A 14,952-nucleotide genomic window follows, 5' to 3' on the forward strand; every position below is an offset into this window, starting at 1 on the left:
AGAAACTTCTTTTCTCACAGTTCCACAGTATGAAATGAATCCGTTCACTATCTTTTGTCTCCCTCAAAGTCTTCCCATAACTCCATTTCCTTTTGTTTCAGTAAATGAGTCTCTTTTTCTTTTCCCTTTCTGTTGTACCTCTTATTTCCCCTGACCCTTCCCATCCTGTAGATGGGGTTTCATAATTCACAATGATAGTAGTAATAATCGCTAGTATTTATAGAGCATTTATTACATGTTAGGTGCTATACAGGACTTATTTAATTCTCATAACAACCCTATGAAATACATGTTATTATATGTCCATTTTATGGATGAGGTAACCAAGGCCTAGAGCATTTTAACCAACTTGTCCAAAGTTACCTAATTAGTAAATGGTAGATCTAGTATTCAAATCTAGCCAACCTAGGTGTTCTGATTTCAGAGCCCACATTCCTACCCACTATACCTTATTGCTCTCTCACTAATCTGAAAGGCTGTTTGTGAACTAACTTGACTTTAAACCAGGTTAAATATTTGTTGTTCAACAAAAGAATAGTGCAGAAGGGAACTTCCCCTTCTGACTTTAGCTGTCCTAAAAAAGCAACAAAATTCTGAGCTCCTCCATGCATAATATGTGGAGTTATTTTTTTTTAATTAATTAATTAATTTATTTATTTTTGCTGTGTTGGGTCTTCGTTTCTGTGTGTGGGGTTTCTCTAGTTGTGGCAAGCGGGGGCCACTCTTCATCGCGGTGCGCGGGCCTCTCACTATTGCGACCTCTCTTGTTGCGGAGCACAGGCTCCAGACGCGCAGGCTCAGTAATTGTGGCTCATGGGCCTAGTTGCTCCGCGGTATATGGGATCCTCCCAGGCCAGGGCTTGAACCCGTGTCCCCTGCATTGGCAGACAGATTCTCAACCACTGCGCCACCAGGGAAGCCCTATGTGGAGTTATTGATCATACTTTAAGAAAATATTTTAGAAGTTAATGTGGATTTTTGCCAAGGATTGGTGACTGATTCTGCAGTTAATTCCAAGATCACTGAAACAGGAGTGCCCATCAGATGCCCTCTTTTTGTCGTTGCAAATTCAATGATCGTAACCCTTATGCTTTTAATCAGAGCAAGACATGGTTCCACTTACACCAAAAAGAAAACTCCAATCTGAGATGAATTAAAAACTTTTTCTCTCTCTCTCTGCTAAAGTTGTTCATGTCTTATTACAAAGACAAAAAGATACTTTCTACTGCTAGTGAGGACCTTAACATCTGTGAAACTGCTCTTTCAAGTATCAGACTTGAAAGATAGCTTCTGCTCCTCTAGAATACTGGCATTGTCTGATCCAGAACAAGGATAATCTCACTAAAAGAAATGAAAGATACTTTCCTACTGTTTTTGCCAGTGACATTGCTGACTGTTGCTGGAGGAAGAGTGTTGTTATTCATTTCATTGAGAGGAACTGAAGGAGGAGGTCTCTGCTCTTAATCCTCTTATCAGTGAAAATGGAAGGGAAGGGAATACCTCAAGGGAAGAAAATATATGTTCATGTTGTCCATTAGCAATTCTGAGATTTATTTAGTTTGTAAAAGTATTCTAGTTCCCTTGGTTTCTTGTCCTACCTAGACTCCAAGTGGCCAGGAAATTGTAAACAAAAGATAGATTAGAAGAAAGAGAGTTGAACTGGGGCTTAGGAATATGGATTCCAGTTCTGGCTCTGTCACTGCCTTTGCTCTGTGATTTTGAGCACATCCCTTATGCTCTGTACTTTTACTTATAAATAAGATTAGATTAAAATCTCAAAGGCCCTTGCTGAATGATTTTTTTTCTTAATATAAATTGTTATTGATTTGTTTGCTTGAAAATGGGCAAGTAGGTTCATATGTGGCTGAAGGAACTAAGTTCTCAACTTGTTGTATTTAAAAATCAACTTTCATTTAATGTCTATAAATTTCAGCCAGATTGAACCTGCTCTGGTCAGAATTTTTTAAAAATTCCCAAAGTGAGTACACCCTTGCTCCTCTAGGTCTTTTATTTATTAATATTTTTGGTGAACAACAAGCCAGTCTTTTTTTAGTAAATATGTAATTGAGTACAGTTTTGTACCTTGATCCTTGGTAATGTCCTCTAGGTCTTTTACATTTCCATCTTTCTGCAGAAGAACTAGGACTTGAAATCACCATGGTTGGTTCTATATCATCTATTGAGCCACTCAGAATTAAGTTATTTGAACCATTATTTTTCTGATGCAGCCTATTTGTCATGGCTTTATTTTTTGCTTCCAGTAGAGCAACATTAGCTGGTTGTTTAGAATGCTTCTTGGTCTAGGGCCTGTTAATAAGTAGGAGTTACATAGTCATGAAGGAAACAAACCATGGAAACGTTTTTCCCTGAGGAAGAGGAAATTTAACATTGGAACTCTGCCCTATACTCAGTTTCCCCACCCAAAAAGAGGATGATACATATGGATCGTGGATATGGGGATTATAAGATGATAGTATATACTTATCAGAGATCATTTTTCACACAGATGCTAGAAAACAAACTTTCTGTTGAATAACATTCTAGTCTTATCCATAAGGATAAATCTCGTTCTCCTTAAACATTGGCTGGATGGCATTGCTAAGCCGGGTGTTGCCATGCTGAGTTGGTATTCTTTTCTTTTCTCTCTTTTTTTCCCTCACTTTTCCTCCCCCCTCCGTCCACCTCCCCCCTCTTCCTCCATTTCTGCTCCTCCTCTTCCTTCTGAAGAGAGCTTGATTAGGAGATGAACAGGTACAGTGCTGGTGACTCTTCAGTCTCAGTAGGCAGTTTCTCATTGGCAGAGCCTTGGGCCAAATGGTCAAGCCTTAGCAGATGGTACCTGGTTCCCTGAAATATCACTGCTCTTCATTGGGTTTCTTCTGGACCAAGCTGGGTGTTACAGCAACATTGATAAAATTCTCCAGTTATTTTTCTATTCCTGTCCATTCTTCTCTGGGAGGTTGGAGCTCTGACCTGTGCCCTAGGGGCAAAACTTCAGACAAGGAAGAGAGTAAGTCTTGGGTCCCAATTCTCCTCCCCGTGTTACTTGTTCTGATTATTATTTAGACCCCAGTATCCATCCAACTGCTTCAGCTATAGTGTTCTTGGGATTAATCCAAGCTTTGCAGTTGCAGATAGCTAAGTAGTTGGCACCATATTCCACTGAGTGAAGTCCTCCCACCCTCATTCTGGGTACTTTGTAAGGGTGTAGCAGCCCTAGAGCTATGTGTTTGTGTGATAAAACTAGGAAAGGTAGCAAAGTAGAACTTTTTAGGGAGTAAGAAAGCCCCAGACCGGGCTTCCCTGGTGGCGCAGTGGTTGAGAGTCCGCCTGCCGATGCAGCGGACGCAGGTTCGTGCCCCGGTCCGGGAAGATCCCACGTGCTGTGGAGCGGCTGGGCCTGTGAGCCATGGCCACTGAGGCTGTGCGTCTGGAGCCTGTGCTCCGCAACGGGAGAGGCCCGCGTACCACACACACACACACAAAAAAAAGAAAGCCCCAGACCTACTCTCTGCCTTGAAAATCACTTACCTGCTTTTTTTTCTCCATTGTTTAACTTGGTCCATTGACTCCTTGCATGCAGAAGAGGTTGTGTTCTAGGAGAGACTGTCAGCCTAGGACTGGATGTTGGCTCTTGGTTCTGCCAGCTCCCTCCAAACCCCTTCCTCTGGGGTAAAAGAGGAAGGGATAAGCCAGGTACTGACCAAGAAGTCCAGAATCAGTGTTGTCTTCTCAACTGAAAGCATACTGATTTCCTTATTGAGACTTACTAATTCTACAGTTGCCTGTACACTTGCACAAGGTTATGTTGGGGGGGAGGTGGAGGCTGAGGGTTTGGGGAGGAGCCAAGAACTTTGAGGTGCTAATTAGAATTTCATATAGGTCTAGGTAATTGAACATTAAACCTTCCTGGGGGCCCAGCTTTACTCTTGCATTAGAAATCACATATGGGCGCAGCGGCTCAGTGGTTAAGAATCTGCCCGCCAGTGCAGGGGACACGTGTTCAATCCCTGGTTCAGGAAGATCCCACATGCTGTGGAGCAACTAAGCCTGTGCGCCACAATTGCTGCGCCTGTGCTCTAGAGCCCGCAAGCTACAACTACTGAGCCTGTGTGCCACAACTGCTGAAGCCTGCGTGCCTAGAGCCTGTGCTCCGCAATACGGGAAGCCACCACAAAGAGAAGCATGTACACCGCGACGAAGAGTAGCCCCTGCTCGCTGCAATGAGAGAAAGCCTGCACGCAGTAACGAAGACCCAACACAGCCTAAATAAATAAAATAGATTTTTAAAAAATTAAAATAAAAAGAAACCGTCTTGCACCGTCTGTGGTCTCTTTAAAAAAAAAAAATTCACATATGACAACATATTTGTATAGCATGTCGCAGTCCATGAAGTACTTTGATTTAGTTTATCCTTTTTTGGGCTGTGTTGGGTGGGTCTTAGTTGCGGCATGCAGGATCTTTCATTGCAGCGCGCGGGCTTCTCTCTAGTTGTGGCACCCTGGCTCCAGAGCGTGCGGGCTCAGTAGTCGCAGCACACGGGCTTAGTTGCCCCACGGCATGTGGGATCTTAGTTCCTTGACCGGGGATTGAACCAGCATCCCTGCATTGCAAGACGGATTCTTTTTTTTTTTTTTTTAATGCGGTACGCGGGCCTCTCACAGTTATGGCCTCTCCCGTTGCGGAGCACAGGCTCAGCGGCATGGCTCACGGGCCCAGCAGCTCCGCGGCATGTGGGATCTTCCCGGACCAGGGCATGAACCCATGTCCCCTGCATCGGCAGGCAGACTCTCAACCACTGCACCACCAGGGAAGCCCTGCAAGACGGATTCTTAACCACTGGACCACCAGGGAAGTCCCTGATTTAGTTTGTCTTATCTGATCTTTACATAAACCTTCTAATATGGTTCCTCTTTTTTTAGTTAAATATAGAGAACAGTTTACCTGATGTAACAGGAATTTGAACCCAGGTCTTCTGATTTTTAAATAGCTCAGCATGTTGGCTCTTGTCTAAAAGGTTTTAAGTCAGTAACAGTTTTATCATAAATCTGACTCGTCCTGGCTTATTGTTCCTTGGAAGCTTTAGCTTAGGGTTCCAGTTCTAAAATGGTCTTTCACCTACCTGAACTTGACCTGACTGAAGATGAAGCATCCTGCAAAAAGCATAGATTATTGGGCTCTGCTGTTTTTCTAATTTTCTGGGCCATTTTATGCAGCACATCTTCCTAACAGCTAGATGACATTTCCCTTACCTCCTTTTTTGGGAAGAGGAATGAAAACCATCTGTTCCCCATAGTTTTGCTACTCTGACTCACTATGGGGAAGGAAACTTGCTGCTCTGCTTATTGGTACCAGAAATGCTTAGTCTGTGGCCTTTGTACTACTAAGGTCTACCACAATCTCTTCTCTGAGCCCAGCTATATTCTGAAATTCTTAGGGCCCTTGATCGTTGGTCTTAAACAATAGTAATTAGAGCTTTACCTGATTGCCCTTAAGCCCATCTTGTCTCAAACCTTATATATGGACCAGAACTGGGGTCTTCCTATTCAGGTATTATATTATTGAGGATTCGTCCGAATTGGATTCTTCTTCTTAATTTTCTTAAATATGGCTAATCTTTATTCATTTTGAATTCTTTAGAACTACATCAAAGTAATATATCAGTAGTCTTTGAAGAAAAAAGGCCAACATTCTTCAATATGAAGGGGAGAAAGTTCTGTCTCCCTGTTTCCAATGTGATCATGGATGAAAGTTATAGGGATCGCAGACCCTTAAGAATTGATTTAACCTTTTAGAGTATTTTTCTATAGATAATGGTCTTTTAGTCACTTTCTAAACATATTCTTGAAATCTTTTTCTACATTTAAGTGGATAAAAGTCATAATATTGATGAGATTTAACTACACACTTATCTTACACATCTCCACTGATTATATATTTACTAAGTACACACCAACAAATTCCTGTTGCTTTTACAGCAGAAATCAAGATGAGGATGGAAGGATGTAGAGTCAGGTTCTGCCTGCACTCTGTGCTCTTCCATTTTTTTGACATTGCATTTCCCCATCCTTAGCCTCCTCATCTCCATAGATCAACTCTTTTTTTTAAAATTGAAGAATAGTTGATTTATAATAATATATTAGTTTTAGATGTACAATGTAGTTCAATATTTTTACAGATAATACTCCATTTAAAGTTATTACACAATAATTGCTATATTTCACTGTGCTGTACAATATATCCTTGTTGCTTATTTATTTTATACACAGTAGTTTGTGTCTCTTAATCCCCTACCCCTAGCTTGTCCCTCCCCGCTTTTCCCTCCCCACTGGTAACCACTAGTTTTTTCTCTCTGTGAGTCTGTTTCTGTTTTGTTATATACATTGATCGGTTTTATTTTTTAGATTTCACATATAAGTGATAACATAGAGTATTTGTTTTTCTCTGACTTATTTCACTAAGCATAATAACCTCTAGAGACATCCACGTTGTTGCAAATGGCAGAATTTCATTCTTTTCTATGACTGAGTAATATTCCATTTGCATGAATATGTATATGTATACACACACATACACAGACACACCACAGCTTCTTTATCCATTCATCTGTTGATGGACACTTAGGTTGCTTCCATATCTTGGCTACTGTAAATAAAGCTTTCATAGACCAACTCTTTACCTTTTTTCTGAAATAATTAGTAGATGTGTAAAGCACCATAGATATGCTCTAAGAGTACCTACCCTTTTAGCTCTACAGGAAAAATTATTAATCAAGCCCAGGTTGTCCAATAAGTCTTGGTATCTCTTATGCCCTTTCTCTTTCAGCCATGGTATCAAATGAGACCCTCTGGCTCTGATGGTTAAATGTATCAAGAACAGATATATTTCCTAGAGAAAATATGAACACTTGTGTAAGAAAAAGGACTAGAATGAGAACAGAATATGCATAAGGGCTCTGTGAGTATGGAGGAGGAAAAAGAAGGGACGTTTAAAATCCCTATCCAAAAGGATCTGTTATCAATGAGCAAGAGGCAGGAGCTCATTGTCAGGTTTAGTGTGACTCAAATCCTGATTGTTTCAGTGGGCTTGATAGAGATCGTTGTGAGTGTGTGTATATACTTATGGTTGTGTTTGTTTATTTTATTTTTTTCACAGCATCTGGAATCAAGAGACCCATGGCATCTGAGGTGAGTTTTATATTGATACAGTGGTTCTAAAACCTTAATTCTGGGATAGAAGGATACCTGTTTATAACATCCTTATTTTCCCCCTACTTGGGTCTTGGAATCTAGATAGGGTTCTCACATCTCTTTGGTAGGCTAGTAATTATACAACTCTACTTTTATCACAGTTTATTATGAATATTAATAATAGCTCAGATTTATTGAACTTTTTTTTAATGTTTTAAATTTACTTATTTTATTTATTTATTTTTGGATCTGTTGGGTCTTCGTTGCTGTGCGCAGGCTCTCTCTAGTTGCAGCGAGTGGGGGCTACTCCTTGCTGCAGTACGTGGGCTTCTCAATGTGGTGGCCTCTTCCATCACAGAGCACGCGCTCCAGGCGTGGGGGCCTCAGCAGTTGCAGCACGCAGGCTCAGCAGTTGTGGCTCACGGGCTCCAGAGGGCAGGCTCAGCAGTTGTGGTGCACGGGCCCAGTTGTTCCGCGGCTGCAGGATCTTCCTGGACCAGGGCTTGAACCCTGCATTGGCAGGCGGACTCCCAACCACTGCACCACCAGGGAAGACCCTGAGCCTTTTTTTAATGTACCAAAGAGTAAATAAGGTACCTAAGTGCTCTTTATAGGTATTCTTATTTAATCCTTCAAAGAGCCTCTATGAGTGTAGGTACTGTTGTTATCCATGTTTTATAGATGAAAAAGTGAAGATTAGAGGTTCTATAGCTTGCCCAAGGTCCTGTAATTAATAAGGTTAGGATTCAAAGCTAGTCTGACACTAAAGCTCGTTCTCTTGTTTTGCTGTTAATACCTCCTGACTGCGTAGCTTCAGTGAATGTGGCGAACTTCTTTTAACCGTACTGAAGCTGTTGATATTCTAAGTTTTTCTCTTTTGTGCAGAGTATCTTGTATTTGCTTAATTTTCTTCCCACAGAGTATTTCCCATTCCTCTTTTTACTTCTTGCATCTCTCCTGGGTTTTGTGACGGGACCTCAGAGTACAGACCATTTTGGCGTAGGATTTTAGGCTTTTTTCTCAGAACATCTTCCAAGATCTGTCAGGTTATATACTGAGGGTTTTCTGGCACTAAGGGTCTTAGCAAGAAGAGTAGAACTTAAATATCAGGCCCTAAGATGGTAACATGCTATTTTCAGTAGTCTTTTTGCCTTCTGGCTTGTTAACTTGAGTATCGACATCATGAAGAATACCTTCATGTCTGTTGTGCTGGCATCTTGGCTGTGGAGAATAGCCTTCTAGCCTCTGCTCCACTGGTTTTACTTCTTCCTTTTTTCAGAGGCTGTGATGTATGTGAATAGAAAACAAAGCCATACCACGTTCTCAGGAATCTCTTTGAGGCACTGAGGCCCTTTTCTTAGAGGACTCATCTTATTGCCACAGCCTCTTAATACTTGGGCTCGCAGTACTTGCATTTGCCAGTGGCTAGATCATTTCTGCTGGTGAATTCAGTTTGAGCAAATAGTGTTCAGGTTGGGTTGAATATTAGAGGGGTAGTAGTTTCTGAAAGAAAGCTGGGTCTGTGGAGCTCTACTTCTCTCTTGCTTTTGTAAACTGAGGGTCTTTCCTTTTTTCTGGGGCTGCTATTGCTTACTTCCCCTGTTTCTCCTTTTCTTTAATGATAATCATTTTAATTTTCCATGTCATCTTTCTGAGAACCAAAGGTGAAATATATGTCATTTGGAGTTTTCTTTGTGTTCTTTTAGTCAGTTTAGTTCTTTGGGGAGCAACACTATAGCTGTGTGTTTGCATGGGAGGGATCTTCTGAAGATTTTATAAAACGTTCTTAACCTAAAAAGGGTGTGTTGCATGTTTTGTTTTTTTTGATTTACCATCGTGGTAGCTGTTTGGTGTGTTACATGGGAATCATGTACTAATCTTGACTCTTCTTATTCTAGGTGCCTTATGCCTCTAGCATGCCCATGAAGAAAATAGGCCACCGAGGTGTTGATTCCTCAGGAGAGACAACATATAAAAAGGTGTGTCTGGGTGAAACCCATTCATCTTACTCCAGGAAGGGATAGTTCTGTCTCCTTGATATTATTCTCCACATTCCATCCCATTTCTTGATACGCTAAACCTTTGCACAATAACCATCATACAACTTGAACTTTTTTATTTTTTATAAATTTAATTAATTTATTTTATTTTTATTTAGTTTTGGCTGCGTTGGGTCTTCGTTGCTGTGCGCGGGCTTTCCCTAGTTGCGGCAAGCGGGGGCCACTCTTCCGCTGTGGCGCGTGGGCCTCTCACTGCGGTGGCCTCTCCTGCTGTGGAGCATGGGCTCCAGGCGCATGGGCCCCAGCAGTTGTGGTGCGCAGCTCAGTAGCTGTAGCTCGCGGCTCCAGAGCGCAGGCTTGGTAGCTGTGGCACATGGGCACAGTTGCTCTGTGGCATGTGGGATCCTTCCGGACCAGGGCTCGAACCCGTGTCCCCTGCATTGGCAGGTGGATTCCCAACCACTGTGCCACCAGGGAAGCCCCGCAACTTGAACTTTAGAATTTACTTCACAAAGGGTAAATTATTTCCCGTCTGTATATATGGGTTTTGTTTTGTTTTATAAATTTATTTATTTTATCTTTGACTGCGTTGGCTCTTCGTTGCTCTTCGCGCGGGCTTTCGCTGCGTTGGCTCTTCGTTGCTCTTCGCGCGGGCTTTCTCTAGTTGTGGCGAGTGGGAGCTACTCTTCGTTGCGGTGCGCAGGCTTCTTATTGCGGTGGTTTCTCTAGTGGCGGAACACGGGCTTTAGACGTGCGGGCTTCAGTAGTTGTGGCGCACAGGCTCAGTAGTTGTGGCTCATGGGCTCTAGAGCACAGGCTCAGTAGTTGTGGCGCACGGGCTTAGTTGCTCGGCAGCATGTGGGATCTTCCCGGACCAGGGCTCGAACCCGTGTCCCCTGCATTGGCAGGCGGATTCTTAACCACTGTGCCACCAGGGAAGCCCTGTATATGTGTTTTTCGTTTTGTTTGGTTTTGTTTCTGGCTGTTTTGGGTCTTTGTTGCTGCTCACCAGCTTTCTCTAGTTGCAGCGAGCAGGGGGCTACTCTTCGTTGCGGTGCATGGACTTCTCATTGTGGTGGCTTCTCTTGTTGCAGAGCATGGGCTCTAGGCGCACAGGCTTCAGTAGTTGTGGCACGTGGGCTCAGTAGTTGTGGCACACAGGCTTAGTTGCTCTGTGGCATGTGGGATCTTCCTGGACCAGGGATGGAACCCGTGTACCCTGCATTGGCAGGCGGATTCTTAACCACTGTGCCACCAAGGAAGTCCCCATATATGTGTTTAAATGAGAATGTTCTTAATGAACAAATCTGGTGTTGGATGCTTTTTCACTGAGCTGAAGAAATTGTGTTTCCCTGTTAGATATAAACATGGAATAAGCCCCCAAGGCCATTCTTACCTAGCTTTAGGGAACCATGTCTCTTGTGCTGGATGTACATAAAGTGAAGGCTGGATCCCATTCAGCTTGGTGATACAGAGATAGACAGCAGGTCAAGAATTTTTCTTTGTGTGTGTGTATGTTTTGTTTTATTTTGTTTTTTGTCTGTGCTGGGTCTTAGTTGTGGCACGCAGCGTCTTCATTGCAGCATGCGGGATCTTTAGTTGCAGCATGTGGGTTTCTTAGTTGCGGCATACGGACTCTTAGTTGTGGCATGTGGACTCTTAATTGTGACATGCGGGCTCTTAGTTGTGGCATGCAGGCTCTTAGTTGCGGCATGTGGACTCTCAGTTGTGGCATGCATGCAGGATCTAGTTCCCCGCCCAGGGATCGAACCTGGGCCCCCTGCATTGGGAGCATGGAATCTTACCCACTGGACCACCAGGGAAGTCCATGGGTTTTGTTTTTTTAAGATTGTAGTTTCATTTGGTGAATAGGGCCTAGAATACCTGATTTTGAGCTAGAGATATCAAATGGATTGGAAAGATAGTAGTAATAACCAAGAAGAGAAAATTGAACTGGTGAAGGGAAAACAGGAGAGAAGCATCCTGGAGTGACCCAATTCCCCAGTTCTGGACTAATTGGAGATGCTTAGGTTTCCTGGGGTACAGTGTTCAACCTCCTATTTGGCATCTATACCTTGTCTGGCCCATGTAAATTTTTCTTGTGTTTGTTCTCTGTCTTTATTGCATTGTCCGAAGTGATAGAGGTGGACTGACTCATTCTCAGTCAGGGACCTGACTCTCCCTGGGAATGGACTCTGAGGCCCATGTCAATTAAACACATTTATTGAGCTCTTTTTATGTGCTGAACACTGAGACAAAAAGATGAGTTTCTAGTCTAATTGGAGAGGCAAGCACTTAAAAAATTTGTTATAATTTTATTTATTTTTTTTAAATATTCTTATTTAAAAATTTTTTTTTAAGTGTTAAATTTTTTTGGCCGCGTTTGGTCTTCGTTGCTGTGCATGGGCTTTCTCTAGCTGTGGCAAGCAGGGGCTACTCTTCGTTGCAGTATGCAGGCTTCTCACTGTGGTGGCTCCTCTTGTTGCAGAGCACAGGCTCGAGGCGTGTGGGCTTCAGTAGTTGTGGTGCGCGGGCTCAGTAGTTGTGGTGCATGGGCTTAGTTGCTTCGTGGCATGTGAGATCTTCTTGGACCAGGGCTCAAACCCGTGTCCCCTGCATTGGCAGGTGGATTCTCAACCAGTGTGCCACCAGAGAAATCCCTATTCTTATTTTTAAAAATATTTATTTATTTGGCTGCATTGGGTGTTAGCTGTGGCACATGGTATCTTTCGTTGTGGTGTGCAGGCGCTTCGTTGTGGCTCACGGGCTTCTCTCTAATTGTGGCACGTGGGCTTCAGAGCGCATGGGCTTAGTTGCCCCATGGCATGTGGGATCTTAGTTCCACAACCAGGGGTCGAACCTGCATCCCCTGCACTGGGAGGCGGATTCTTAACCACTGGACCACCAGGGAAGTCCCTAGTTATAATTTTAATGCCCAATGAGGACTAGGTAGAATATTGATACAAGTAATATTTGGTGAGGGTTGGGGGGATAAGGGAAATCACTTAGAACAAAACTGTCCAATAGAACTTTCTACAGTGATTGAAATGTGCTATATCTGTGTTATCCAGTGTGGTACCCACTAATCATACCTGAATGTGGCTAGTAAGACTGAAGAAATGATTTTTAAATTAAATTAACTTTAACATAAAATTAAATAGCCGAGTGTAGCTAGTAGCTACTATATTGGACAGCACAGAACTAGATAATACGACATTTTCCCATGACATTGAAATCCTGGATTGTAAGAGTGGGGCTCTTATATTTGTGTTTTGACCACAGTATGATAATTTTAAATCTAAATAGTTCTCTCAGAAATAATTTGAATCTTTCAGGCTTTCTTCTTCAGTCAGGAGCTTTTTTTGCCACTCAGTTGTCCTTGGAACGCCAGTCAGCCCTTGCCTTAGAGAACTGAACTTCAGTAGCTAGGCAGTGAATCAGAGTATCAGTTAATTTTAGTTACATTCTGTATCAGATGAATAAAATGTTTGGAGGACTCCATATACTCTGGGGGCAGGAACCTTTGGAGTGAGACCTAGGATTGTTCTCTCAGTACAACGTATCTTCCAGATATAGATGTGAATAGGAGGGAACACCTTGTTTAGAGAGTCCCCACTTTGCTATTCTGTATCTTCATGCTCTTCCAATCTTTGCAGGCTTAACTGCCATGTAGAGTGTGGGGATGGGGAAACTGGATTGCCCCAGTTTAGTCTGAACTACTAGATAGGCATTTGCTCTCCCATGTTCCTTCTGGTTCTTCTGAGTTTTTATTGCTATGATCAGATTTAATACTAGAAACTTTCCTCTTGTTTCTCTTGTTTCTTAGACAACCTCGTCAGCTTTAAAAGGTGCCATCCAGTTAGGCATTACTCACACTGTGGGGAGCCTGAGTACCAAACCAGAGCGGGATGTCCTCATGCAAGACTTCTATGTGGTGGAGAGTATCTTCTTCCCGAGGTACAGAGGTTAATGTGCAGGGGAATGTCCTAGAAAATGTGGCTTTTTTATATCATCATCAGGGCATTTTAGGGTTCATGTCTAATTTAGGCATGCATCCAATCCTTAACCTGATTTTAATCAGGGTGATATGGGGACTGGAGAATTTGAAGAGCACATGCTCTCCTTTGGATGTTTCCATGAGCCTCCGGCCTGTGGACTGAGCCCTAAAAAACAATTTAGTGCATCGGGAGGAGGTAATATGATTCCCTGTGCCCATGTCTTAATCCCCGTGTTGTGCCTTGTCCCATTATGTAACTGACTCATCCAGTCCCTTTGGTTCTCTCAGGAGGGATGTGTTGACCTGGCTCTGGGTGACTGAGTGTCTTTCCAGGGTGTGGACTCCCTAAATTACAGGAACTGGTAAGTTATGGCTTCTTCTGTTCAACCCCACAGTGAAGGGAGCAACCTGACTCCTGCTCATCACTATAATGACTTTCGGTTCAAGACCTATGCACCTGTTGCCTTCCGCTACTTTCGGGAGTTATTTGGTATCCGCCCTGATGATTACTTGGTAAGCTTCCAGATTTCAGGACCCTGGGACTCCAGTATCAGAGGGATACTTCCAAAGGAAGACCCTCTCTCCACACTCTTGCTCTAGTTTTTCTTTAGAATTGCATCTGTAGTTGATTTCTGGTTGGGCATGCCCTTGTATCTCTGAACCTCTTGCTCTCTTTTCTCTGGGCCCAGTACTCCCTCTGCAATGAGCCGCTGATTGAACTCTGCAACTCTGGAGCTAGTGGTTCCCTCTTCTATGTGTCCAGCGATGATGAATTCATCATTAAAACAGTCCAGCACAAAGAGGCGGAGTTTCTGCAGAAGCTGCTTCCAGGATACTACATGGTAAGAGGACCAGGAGCACTGGCTGCCTGAGCTGCCCACTCCACTCCACTGGGGAGGCTGCCATCAGGGGGACAAAACAATGTCAGCCCTTCTGTCGTAGGAATGTAGTTCATCTTTGTGCTTTTCCCATCTCTTTTGTCTCTCTATGGCTAAAGGAGGTTTTGTTTATCTGTCCTATTTTAAGTGTTTTTAGCTTAGACCCTGCTACCCAACAACAAGATTCAATGATGATTAAAAAAAAATTTTTTTTTATTGGAGTATAGTTGATTTACAGTGTTTCGTTTCTGCTGTACAGGAAGCAAAGTGAGTCAGTTATACATGCACATATATCCACTTTTTTTAGATTCTATTCCCATATTACAGAGTATTGAATAGAGTTCCCTGTGCTATTCAGTAGGTTCTTATTAATTATCCGTTCTGTGTATAGTACTGTGTGTATGTCAATCCCAGTCTCCCAGTTTACCCCCTGCCTTTTCCCCCCAGTAACCACAAGTTTGTTTTCTACATCAGTGACTCAACTTCTGTTTTGTAAATAGGTTCATGTGTACCATTTTTAAAATTCCACATATAAGTGATAATATATGATATTTATTTTTCGCTTTCTGACTTACTTTCACTCAGTATGACAATCTCTAGGTCCATCCATGTCGCTGCAAATGGCATTATTTCATTCCTTTTTATGGTTGAGTAATATTCCATTGTATATATGTACCACATCTTTATCCATTCCTCTGTTGATGGACATTTAGGTTGCTTCCATGTCCTGGCTGTTGTAAATAGGGCTGCAAAGAACACTGAACAGGAGTGGAATCGCTGGATCATATGGTAGCTCTAGTTTTAGTTTTTTAAGGCATCTCCATGCTATTCTCCATAGTGGCTGTACATTCCCACCAACAGTGTAGGAGGGTTCCCTTTTCTTCACA

General features: G+C 42.7%; 1 protein-coding gene across 3 annotated transcripts in view; it reads left to right on the forward strand.

The window, feature by feature from the left end:
• The window catches only part of PIP5K1A (phosphatidylinositol-4-phosphate 5-kinase type 1 alpha), a 44,290-nt gene that overhangs the window by 9,527 nt on the left and 19,811 nt on the right, over positions 1 to 14,952 (forward strand). For all 3 annotated transcript variants that reach the window (XM_027097756.1, XM_027097757.1, XM_027097758.1), the window contains exons 2-6: positions 7,156 to 7,187; positions 9,089 to 9,169; positions 13,017 to 13,147; positions 13,583 to 13,700; positions 13,877 to 14,029. In XM_027097756.1, the coding sequence (XP_026953557.1) occupies positions 7,156 to 7,187; positions 9,089 to 9,169; positions 13,017 to 13,147; positions 13,583 to 13,700; positions 13,877 to 14,029 (515 nt within the window). The remainder of the gene's footprint in view (positions 1 to 7,155; positions 7,188 to 9,088; positions 9,170 to 13,016; positions 13,148 to 13,582; positions 13,701 to 13,876; positions 14,030 to 14,952) is intronic.

The sequence above is a fragment of the Aethalodelphis obliquidens genome, unplaced genomic scaffold (genome assembly GCF_003676395.1).
Source record: "Aethalodelphis obliquidens isolate GAN/ISIS:26980383/991018 unplaced genomic scaffold, ASM367639v1 scaffold116, whole genome shotgun sequence".
Taxonomy (NCBI): Eukaryota; Metazoa; Chordata; class Mammalia; order Artiodactyla; family Delphinidae; genus Aethalodelphis; species Aethalodelphis obliquidens.